At 65.4% G+C, this 10,609-nt stretch overlaps 1 protein-coding gene across 1 annotated transcript in view; it reads right to left on the reverse strand.

Moving 5' to 3' along the window:
• Positions 1-560: 560 nt before the first annotated feature.
• Positions 561-10,609, reverse strand: part of CEP131 (centrosomal protein 131) — a gene marked incomplete at its 5' end in the record, with an annotated part of 18,499 nt that continues 8,450 nt past the window's right edge. Inside the window, 20 exons of the mRNA XM_019515015.1 lie at positions 561-841; positions 945-1,005; positions 1,940-2,136; positions 2,223-2,400; positions 3,068-3,210; positions 3,296-3,370; positions 3,608-3,725; positions 3,961-4,068; positions 4,359-4,560; positions 4,764-4,866; positions 5,980-6,096; positions 6,303-6,428; positions 6,754-6,891; positions 7,206-7,397; positions 7,615-7,797; positions 7,930-8,033; positions 8,134-8,302; positions 9,231-9,350; positions 10,223-10,340; positions 10,447-10,596. Of these exons, the coding sequence (XP_019370560.1) occupies positions 767-841; positions 945-1,005; positions 1,940-2,136; positions 2,223-2,400; positions 3,068-3,210; positions 3,296-3,370; positions 3,608-3,725; positions 3,961-4,068; positions 4,359-4,560; positions 4,764-4,866; positions 5,980-6,096; positions 6,303-6,428; positions 6,754-6,891; positions 7,206-7,397; positions 7,615-7,797; positions 7,930-8,033; positions 8,134-8,302; positions 9,231-9,350; positions 10,223-10,340; positions 10,447-10,596 (2,677 nt within the window). The remainder of the gene's footprint in view (positions 842-944; positions 1,006-1,939; positions 2,137-2,222; positions 2,401-3,067; positions 3,211-3,295; positions 3,371-3,607; positions 3,726-3,960; positions 4,069-4,358; positions 4,561-4,763; positions 4,867-5,979; positions 6,097-6,302; positions 6,429-6,753; positions 6,892-7,205; positions 7,398-7,614; positions 7,798-7,929; positions 8,034-8,133; positions 8,303-9,230; positions 9,351-10,222; positions 10,341-10,446; positions 10,597-10,609) is intronic.

A 10,609-nucleotide genomic window follows, 5' to 3' on the forward strand; every position in this document is an offset into this window, starting at 1 on the left:
TGGGGGACAAGGGTAGACGGACACCGCAGCCTCCCATCTGCGCAGGAGCAGCAGGGAGTAAAGGCGTCCTTGCATGGAGCTCCCCCGCCCCATCCCATCATCGCGGCACCTCCAGGCAGCAGCAGACTCCCAGGGCAGAGGCCAGAGACCAACCTGGGCTGGAGACCAGGGCCGTGGCCTCTCCTGCCAGCCGGGCCGCAGAGCCACCAAGGCAAAACCGGCCCAAGAAACCACCGCCAGCCTACACCCCCCGCGACCACCCTGGCAGGCCCCGCAGCCCGGGACCCGGAAGGACGGAGGGAAACAGACCGGACAGGAGCCGGCGAGGGATCTCCTGGAGCGCTCTCCGCCACGCCGCGACTGGCAGTGGCCATGGGCCCCCGCCCTGATGCTCTCACGTGGCTTCGTTTTCCTGAGGGCGGTACCGGGCTCCTGGTCTCCCCCACATCCTGTTCTTGGCAAGAGCCCAGGCAATCGCTCCCTTGCAGCTGGTGCTGGGGCCTGCCCCACCCTTGCAGCTCCCACAGACATAACTGAGACGTGGCTCTAGAAACCAGCATGGCTTTTACTACCAAAATACACCTGCAAGGCCACCGAGGCCACAGGCTGGAGGCACCAGAAACAGGCCGGGGGGCAGAGGAACTCCCCGCGCACCCATGCGCCTGCACACGGCAATGTCCGAGCCCACGTGGGCGGCTCCGCCCCGGAGCACGCGGCGTCTGGGCCCCAGCCAGCTGCGTGGGGGCAGTGTCCTGCCGGCAGGGAGTCACTTCGCAGCCAGCAGCTGTCTCCGCTGTTGCTCCAGCAAGGCTTCCAGGTGGTCGGCCCTCTTCACTGCCGCCTGCGGCAAAGCCCGTGGCAGGGACAAAAACGAGCACGGGCATTAGTGGCACGGTGGGAGACCGTGCTGCAGACCCCTCCACCCTGCCCACGGGGCCACGTACCTCGTACTGCTTCCGCAGGCTGCTCACGGCTTCCTCTTTCTTCACCACGGCCGTCTTCACCCTGCACCGACACAAAAGATGAGGCTGAGCCCTTGTGCTGGGTGCCCCTGCCCCTCTGCCCCAGAGATGCTTGCCTAGGGCCGGGGGACCGTGGCCTCATGCTCCTCCCTGGGGGTGTCAACACCCTTGCAAAGGCTGGCTGAGCTGCAAGGCTGATGGGAGCAGGGGAGGAGTGACTGGGGTGCCCAGGGCATCAATAAGACCCTTGGTCCCTGCATTAGCCCCCTGCGTGGCCTGGGCCCAGCAACTGATGCTGGAGGCGTGACCCTGTTCCAGCAGCACTCAGCGACACAGGGCACACAAGAGGAGCTGGAGATCCCGCCGGCTTGGTCAGCCAGGACTGCATGGACCAAAGGAGCTGGGGGCAGCTGTCTGAGTGCTTGGGCGACGAGCATGTCTGGGGGCATGGCGGGGGGGGAATGAGGATGCTGAGCGTGTGCTATCACAGTGCTGATGTTTCTTTATATTTCACCTCTTCCCTCCTTTGGCCCGCTGGCTTGTGAGCCCAAGTCCTAGGATTTTCTATACGAAAGTGGGGACTCCCCCTTGCTTCTTGTGCCAGTTTCTGGGGCTGCAGGCCTGGCATGCATTTAGCTCTTGACAGCTCTCCCCAGGTGCCTCCTACAGCCCCGCACGCGCTACCAGCTCCTCCATCACGTTCAGCCAGAGCTGGACTTCCACCGCTTTTGACGCAGCATGGGCCTCGCAGCTCCCGGAGGTGCTCCCACTAGACACCCGCTGTCCCCCGACTGGGAGTTCGTGCAGAGACAGCTGCCGGGGGGCATGAGCATGGGGAGCCCAGGCCTCCATTCACAGCCACGCGGCTCCTGCCGACACGGGGAAGCAGCCGCAAACCCCAGGGGCCGAGTGCACAGGGCAAGGGTCTCTCCCCACCCACAGGGAGCACGCCCTGGCACCACGGGGCCAGCCCTCACCTCCTGTGCACCTCCTCCAGCTCAGCGTCCTTCTCCCGGGCAATACGGTCCAGCTCCAGGCGCTGGCGGGCCCGCATCTCTGACATCTCCACCTTCAGCCGCTTGTTCTCCTCCTCCGTCCCCACCAGCCGGTCAGCGAACTCCTGGCGAATCACATCTGACAGGCTGCTCCGCTCCTGGGTCAGCCGGTCCTTCACCTGGGGCAGGGGCAGAGGTCAGAGGGCCCAGCGGGGGCACCATGCAGGGCTGGGCCTGCGAGCAGACGGGCCCATGTTGCACCCACCTTGCGGATCTCGTCCGCCTCCTGCTCCTTGTGCTTCGCCAGGCCTTGCAGGCGGATATTCTCGCCCTCCAGCTCGGCCAGCCGCTCCTTCAGCTCGTTGCAGCGCTCCTGCAGCTTCCGCTCCGACCTCTCCAGCTCCTGCAGCTCCGCCTCGTACTTGTCCCTCACCCTCTTGATCCTGGAGGGGACAAGAGCGCTACATCCCAGCTCGCCCGCCTCCGGGGGAAAAGGGGATATATCTGCATCGCACTCAGCTGCCCGGCTTGCATGACTGCAGGGGGTCTATGAGCTGTCCCCAGGAGCTGCAGTGTACTTCCTAGGATCAGTCTGGACCTCTCCCGGCTCCACGGGGAATGAGGCACCCAGGGGAGCCAGCTTGGGATGGGGGACAGCCGGCTCCAGAACGGAGACCAGCTCCACTCCACACCAGTCCGTTCAGACCCTGCCGGGACGATGGAGCAGCTGGCACCGCTGGGAGCTCACAGAGGAGCAGAGGGCACCTGCTTTGCCTCTCAGCAAGGGACAAACCGACGGTGTGAGCAACCCGGTCCCTTCACCGCATGGGGCCTTCCCCCTGTGCAGGTGCAGGCAACGCTCCTCCTATCCCCCAGCCAAAGCCCGCGGCGCCCTGCTGTGCTCCGCCAGGCACCCTGCTGCTCGTATGGGCCTAGGAGTGAGCCACTGGCCTGGGGAGAGATGGGCTCAGCTGCCCACACCTGGGGGTTGAGAACATGGGGGAGAAAGGCAAGAGCCTTGCCCCCCGCTCTGCTCAGGCGTCTGCGATTGCCCCGGCGAGGACGGCTCACAGCAGACACGAACTGCTCTTGCTCCCTGCCAGCCTGCACCTGTTCTCCGCCGCCCGCTCGCACTCCTCCTTGGCAGATGACATGTCGGCCTCCAGGCGCTGGATGACCAGCTCGATCTCCCTGTCCCGCTCCTTCCGCACCTCCTCCTTCAGCTCCCGCTCCCGGGAGAGCAGCCAGGCCTCCTGGGGGCAGAGGAACAGACCAGGGGTCAGGCGAAGCCCGGAGCCTGTCCCAGCTCGTACCAGGGGCTGGCGGCCGCACCGTTACCTCCTTCTTAACGTAGTTGGCCTCCCAGGCCTGCTTCTCGATCTCCAGACGCTCCTTCAGCGCCTTCACCTCCGCCTGGGGGGAGCATAGCAGGACCCAAGTGAGTGATGGGGGGGGTAAGTGCTGCACCCTCAACCCGCCAGAGCCCCCAGCCTCGACCCGGGGTGAGAGGCCAGCAAGGCAAAGGGCTCTGAGCACCCAGTGCTGCCCCTGCAGCACTGCAGCCCCATCCTGTTGCTGCCTGACCGAGCCCAGGCTAGGGCGGGAGGGCCAGGGGTTTGCGACAGGAATTGGGGGGGGGGTGCTTCAGACCTGATGGTGCTTCTCCTGCTCCTCCTGGCCTCTCTCATACTCCTCCCTCAGCGCCTTGGTGCCCATAGCGCTGCTCTCCTCCAGCTGCCGCCGCAGCTCCTCCAGCTCTGCCCGCTGCCTGTGGGATGCGAGGCTGCGGTCAGTGACCCCCTGCCCTGCTCCTGGGGGCAGGCACCGGTCCCCGAGACCCTGTGCTCCAGCCCAGCGCAGGCTCTCTTGGTTCCAGCAGTCCCAGAGCTCCTTGGCCCCATCCACGGGGCTGGAACTGGAGCCCCCAGACCCTGGTGCTGCTTGGAAACAGGTGGGGAGCCTGGAGCAGGAAGCCTGGGGCTCACCCCAGACACCTGCCTCACCTGGCTGCCTGCTGCCCCAGCCGCTCCTTCTCCTCGGCCACCTCGGCGTGCAGCCTGCGTCGCTGCTGCTGCAACGCCTGCTCCTCCTGCTCCAGGTGCTTCTCGTACCTGCGACAGGGGGGAAGAGGCTGCTCGGGCACATCCTGCCCTGGGAGCCTGGCACTGCTCCCAGCCCCAGGGTCCCCACCTGCCTCCTCCCAGGACCCCCTGGCCTGTCCCAGGCTCTTCTCTGGTGGTTCCCTCTGTCCTGCAGCTGCCTCCCCCCTCCCAGGCATGCAGCTGCCCAGCCCAGATGCCCCCATGGGGCAGACACCTTCCCCACCTCCCCAGCTCTGGGGTCACTCATCCCCTGGCTGCCCGGACAGGAGGAATGCAGGGCTTCCCAGCCAGGCCCGTACCGCTGCCTGGCCATCTCCCTCTCGCGCTGGCCCTGCTCCTCCTTCTCGCGCTCCAGGAGCTGGCGCAGTTCCTGGGCCTGGCGCATGTAGCGCTGGGCCGCCCGCTCGTCCGACTGCAGCAGCTCCGCCTCGTGCAGCGCCTTCAGTTTCTTGATTTCCTGCTTGTGCTTGGAGATAAGCTTCTGGATCTCGGGCTCCAGCCCTGGGGGTGGTGGACAGGATGCACCATCAGTCAGGCGGCCAGACGGCACCATGCAGCCGTCCTGGGGACAGGGCAGGCACGGCCAGGGGCACACGTGTGGGGTCCGCGTCCTGTGACACGCATGGGCTGGGACTGCCTGTCTGCCCCCTGCTCGCGTGAGCATGGCGCGGCAGCCAGATGCCGGCGCAGGGAGGGCTCTGTACCTTTCACGGTGATCTCCTTGATCCTCTTGGTTTTCTCGTCGATCCACTTCTCCCGGCGGAGCTTCTCCGTCGCGCTCATCAGCTCCTTCAGCTTCTTGATCTCCTGCACCGGGGGGAACAGTGAGCCCTCAGGGGCGGGGGCAAAGCACCGCAATGCCGCGGGGATCCAAATGCCCAGCCTGGAGACACCGCGTCGGATGGGAGCCAATGGCCTTGGCATAGTCCATGTCTCCTGCAGCTCTAGACACGGTCCCTGGGGCTTTCTCCACACCCCTCCTGGGAGGCAGCCATGCGGAGGGGCAGAAGGGGAAGCCTGTGGAAGTGAGCATGCTGGAAGGAGCCCACGCGCTGCTGGAGACAGGGGTCAACGAAAGCCAAGGGTGCTTGCATGTGTGTGCATGTGGGTGCAAGCACCCACCTGCAGGGGCACGGGCGGAGCGCGGGGATGTCATTAAGAGCAGGCAAGGGGGCTCCTCGTTACCCTCTCGGTGCTCTGAGCTGCAAGCGCTCAGGGCAAGTGGCAGCTACAGGCCAGGCAGACAGGCAAGGAAGAGGTGCACGGTGAGCACAGAACAGCTTTACCTGGCACAAGGGGCCCAAGGTGCACCAGACCTGGGGAGACAGAGAGAGGAGGGAGAGGACGGGGCACCAGCCCTGCCGTGGGCAATGGGCACCAAGCAGGGAGGAGGAGGAGGAGAAGCAGACGAGCAGTGCTGGGGATGTGGTGAGGAGGTCCCTGGAGGAGTAGGGCAGGGGGCAACAGGTCCCAGGAGGAGCTGAGCAGAGGGACAGTCCCCCCACACAGCAAGCCTGTGCCCTGAGGCCAACCTTCAGACACAAACAGCTCGGACCCAGCTGGCGTGTGCACAGGGGCACCGTTTTGGCTCCTAGCAGCCCCCACAGCCGTGCAGGAGGTCCGGGGGCCAGCTGGGAGGGACAAATACCTCCTGGTCACGGGACTTCCTCATGCTCTCACACTGGCTCCAGCAAGGCTGCGGCTGCCTAAGACGCAGCCCCCTGCGTGGTAGCAGAGACCCCACGTGGGACAGGCAGGGACCCCCAGCCACAGGCGGGAGCGATGCCACCCCTTGCACCTGCAGGAGAGGACCTGTGACACAGTCACCTCTGGCAGGCTGCGGGACAGGGTGCTGGACCAGGCTGCGATGGGGGCAGAGTTTCTCCCCCACAACTGTTGCCTTCCTCCCCCTCATCTCACCAGCTCGTGCTGCTCCTGCATCTGGGCGACCTTTTTGGCGTATTTCTGATCCACCTGCTTCAGCTCGGCCACCACCACCTCACACTTCTCGCTCAGCACCTTCTTGTCGTCAATCAACTGCGGGGGCAGAGGGGGCAGCTGGGCACCTGCCGCCTGGCCCCCGACCTCCCCGGCACACGAATAAGCCCAGCGCCTGCACTCTTATGCCACAAAGGTCAGCTCAGGACCTGTTCCCCTACAGCTACTGGAGGGGGAGGCTTAGAGGGAGGTCCTGGGTCCCTGCTTCCAAAATGACCCTCAGCCCAGCTGGGACGGGCACGTACCTGGTCGATGAAGGCCAGGTGCCTCTGGATAGCAGCCTCGTACTGCTCCCGCTGCAGCTGGAGTTGGTGGCTCAGCTCCTTCTCGGTCTGCTTGACGTGCCGGACGGTCAGCTCGCGCTGCTGAGCCTGTCGGGAGCGGGGGAAAGGAGCAGGGGCATCTGGGGGGCTGCACTTACAGCTGGGGCTGGCACAACGCCTCGCTTCACACCGAAGGGCATGAGGGGGCAGGGTGGCTCTGGAGGGCGTCTGCCCACTTGGGCTGGCGCCTCTCACTGCAAAGTCTCCCGGCACTGCCGAGCTCCCGTGCCAGGGGATGGAGGGGAGCCTGGTGTGGGCAGGCTGGGAAAGGTACAGCCCTCGCAGAGCAGCCGTCCTCCCCTCCTGGCCGATGGGCGCCGGGCACAGCCAGGGCTCCCAGGCCGGTGGGGCTCCCCCGCGCCGGGCGACGCACCAGCGCAGTCTGCAGCAAGCTGATGGCACGCTTCTTCTCCTCCACCTCCAGCCGCAGCCGCACGATGGAGCTGGTGACCTCGGTAGCGACTGCAGACGCCTGCTCCAAGTGAGCCAACTCCTCCTCGGACAGGAGCCCCTGTGGGGGAGGAAACACTGCCCACATGACACTGAAAAGGGGCTGGACGCTGCCTGCCACGGACAAGGCGAGACCTCCCCTTCCCCCCGCTTAGTCCTGCCAACCAGAGCCCCGGCAGTCACCCAAGGGACCCCCCCCACTCCACACGGCGATCCCCAGAAGGCAGCAAGGGGCAGGAGCCCCAGTCCCATCGTCTCTCCAGCCCCACAAGATGCCAGGATGGATGTCAGGCACGGCTGGCTCTTGCAGCCCCAGTACACTGAGGGACACGCGAGCCAGCACGTGCCTCCTCCAGCCCCTGGCCCAGCACTCACCTCCCGCGGCGTGGCTGAGGCGGCAGAGCGAGGTCGCTCCTGCTCCGACTTCTCCATCTCGTCCAGGAAGCTGATGATGCTCTGCAGCTTGGCCTCGGACAGCAGGGCCCCGTACCCGGCCCCCCCCGCGCTGTGGCTCAGCTTGCCCAGCTTCTCCAGGTTGTCAGCGGTCAGGGAGGTGGAGTCGGCCTCCTGGCAGTGGAGGGGAGAGCGTGGGAAGGAGCAGGGCAATGCGAGGGGGGCAACACCCCCGGAACCACCCAGCAGCCTCCAGTCACCTGCAGCGGCACGGGGGCAGAGGTGACGGCAGCCCCGTGGGGAGACATGCAAAAGCCCCCCGCTGCCCATCACGATCCCATCCCTGTGGTGTGCACCGAGCCGTTTGAGCGGGGAGCCCCTCTGCCCCTACCCCATCGATCCAGGCATGTCTGTCCTTCTTGCAGGCCTTGGGCTGGGGCAGCAGCTCCGGCTCCTCCTCCAGCAGCTTGAGGGTGTCCAGCAGGTCGTGCAGGGTGACCTTGGAGGGGGCGCAGCTAGCCGTGGCCACCACCGCCTCCAGGTCTTCACTGGCCACCTCCCTGGAGCTCACATCCTGGGAGGGGACACAGAGCAAGAGGACTCAGAGTCCTTGGTGCTACTCTCTGGACAGCCTCAGGCCTGGCGCTCTCCGTGCCAGACCGATTGCAGACTCAAATCCCAGCAGCGCGGAGACATCCAAGCTCACCTGCTGCCTGTCCTCGGCCACGGGCTCCTGCCTGGGCCCCGGGCCGGGCTCCGGCGGGGGGGTCTCCTCAGGGGCTGCAGCTGGCGCAGCGTGGAAACTGGCATCTGGAGCAACCAAAACAGCTCTTGCTCAGTCCCAGCCACTGGCGACACCCCTACTCCACCCCCAACTCAGCACCCCGAGCAGGATGTGTGCAGGGCTCACCTGCATTGTTGGCCTTGAACGCCCTGCTGGCCGGGCTGCCGTTCTTGGGCACGGCCGGCTTGCTGGGCTTCCTCCTCCCGGCCCTCCTGCTCTCCTTCAGCGCCGCCAGCTCCTCCTCCACCAGCCGCTTCGCCTCCGAGGCCTTCTGCGCCCGCTTCTGCTGCAGCTCCTGGAAGGCGGCACTGGCCGTCAGCCCCTGCCTGGCCCAGGAGCCCCCCTCCAGCGGGTACTGGCAACAACACAGAAGTGGCTCCAGCCCTCCCAGGGCAGATGGGAGCCCCGATACACGGCACACAGTGGGCACTGGGGTGAATGGGAGAATAGACCCGCCAAGCAGGGCTGGAGCACGGGCTACTGGCGAGGCCTACATGACCAGCACCCGTCAGATGTGGACACTGTGCCAGTACGCTCTGCCAGCACAAAAGAGCAGCCTGGCTCCCCTGGGGGCACGCACGGTGCCTCGGCCTGCCAATACCATGGTGGGAGCACTACAGCAGCCAACCCTCCCTGCTCTCAGGTCCCCCAGCCCCTGCAACCCGTTTGTTTGGCCTTGGCCCCTCAGCGGAGGCTGCCAGCTGTGGCGACGCAAGGCGCGCTCCATGGCAGGCTGCTAGACGGTGCGGACACCAGAGAAAAGGCAACACAACCCATCCTAGCTCCTAGCTGCCCCATCTGCCATGGACTGGGTCAGACCCCAGGTCCGCCTGGCCCATCTCCTGTGTCACGACGGCAGAGCGCGGAGGCTGGGAGAGCGAACAGGGGCTGACCAGGATTTTCCCTTGTTCCTTTCTCCCCTGAAGCCTCCAGCATTTAAGGCCTAAGAGGATCCGATTCAGAGCATCCCTAACTCAATAGTGACAGATGTCCCTTTCTTCCAAGAACGTGTCCAATCCCTTTGTGAGTCTGGCTAAACTCTCAGCTGCTGCATCTGGTGGTAATGAGCTCCCCACTAATTACGCGTGGGTGAGAAAGAAGTTCCTTTTGTTGCTCCGTGTGCAAGCAGCCCACACGAGGATGGAGAGCAAGCTCCTGCAGCTCCCCACCTCCAGGACAGCTCCCAATCCACCTGGGCACAGTGGCCAGAGCCCCGTGGCTACCTGGATGGCCGCCTGCCGGGCCAGGCGCGCCTTCTCCTCGCGGATCCTCCGCCTCTCCTCGTCCTTCCTCCGCTGCAGGTCCAGGATGTTTCCCTCCTCCCGTGCCTGCTGCTGCCGTTCCTGCCGGGGGAGAAGCACGCGGGGAGGATGACGGAGGCTCCTCTCCAGCACCCGCCAAACGCAGCGAAGGGAATGGGCCACGTCCCACCTCCATGGCTGCCCCGAGCCCAGAGGCTTCCCCGGCCCCAACCCTCCCCTCTGCGCAGGATCTTTCCCCAGGGCCCATTAGACACCAAATGCAATTAGCTGCTGGCTGGGTCCGAAAGAGCTGACAAGACAGGGCTGAAAAGTAGCAATGACATGCCAGAGCCAGGAGACAAGGCAGGGGCGGCTTTTTTCTTTTTTTAGATAAATAACGAAACACCCAGAAGCACAAACTGCTGCCGAGGATGCGTCACTTCCCCGCGCACCAGCCGTCAGTGCTTCGAGGACACGTCCGTGCTGTGGGTGCTGGACAGACCCAGGGCTGTTGTGTTAGGAGCGCCCAGCTTGGGGGACCTGGCAAGAGCCCCTGTGGTTCCTGCTCATGCTTTGGGTGTTGGTATGCAAGGCAGGACAGGGAACAAATCCCAGACAGGCCCCAAGGGTCTGGTTCCTGCAGCCTGAAGTCCCACCGAGGTCGAGGGGAAGGCTCACCACCCAAGCAGCCAAGGTGTCGGAGCCCAATGCTGCCGTATGGCAAACCCAGGGCTGTTCCTGGCACCGCCTGTGGCTCCCAGGACCTCAAGGGGCTGAGAGAGGCTGGCACCTCTCAACAGAAATGCCCCCAGCTACAATCTTCAGCTCCCATGCAGGCCTTGGCTGGAGGAACTGGCAGGCCAATGGGCTCCCCGGGCAGTGGCAGCATGGCTGTGCCCCGAGACACCATGGGCTAGTCCCCAGACCCAAAACACCGTGGGCCAGTCCCTCAGGGCCATGCCCATAAGACCGACCTCTCTCTTGGAAGCCAGCACGTTCCCGAGCGCGGCTGCCCCCGCCTTGCGCCTCTGCGAGTGGCACCGGTACCAGCGCTGGATGGTCACCGCGGCCACGTTCACCTGGTGGATGAACCTGCAGGGGAAGGAGAGAGGCAGAGGCCACGTGAGCCTTCCCACCACTCACTGCAGTGAGTACAGGCCCCCCAACCCCGGCCGGACCCGTCTGCTCTGCCCCTCACCTCTCCGCTTCCTCCTCCGTCACCTCCTTCCGCCTGAGCAGGCTGCCGGTGTTGTTGCGCACCAGGATGTTGTTGCTGGAGAAGTTCTTCTGCGACTTTGCCACGCCGCTGCCCTCGTGGTCCTCGTGGGACGTGGCCTTGATGATGTTGCTGCGGTGGAGGG

Source organism: Gavialis gangeticus, unplaced genomic scaffold (assembly GCF_001723915.1).
Source record: "Gavialis gangeticus isolate Ggan-Ray unplaced genomic scaffold, GavGan_comp1, whole genome shotgun sequence".
Lineage (NCBI taxonomy): Eukaryota > Metazoa > Chordata > Crocodylia > Gavialidae > Gavialis > Gavialis gangeticus.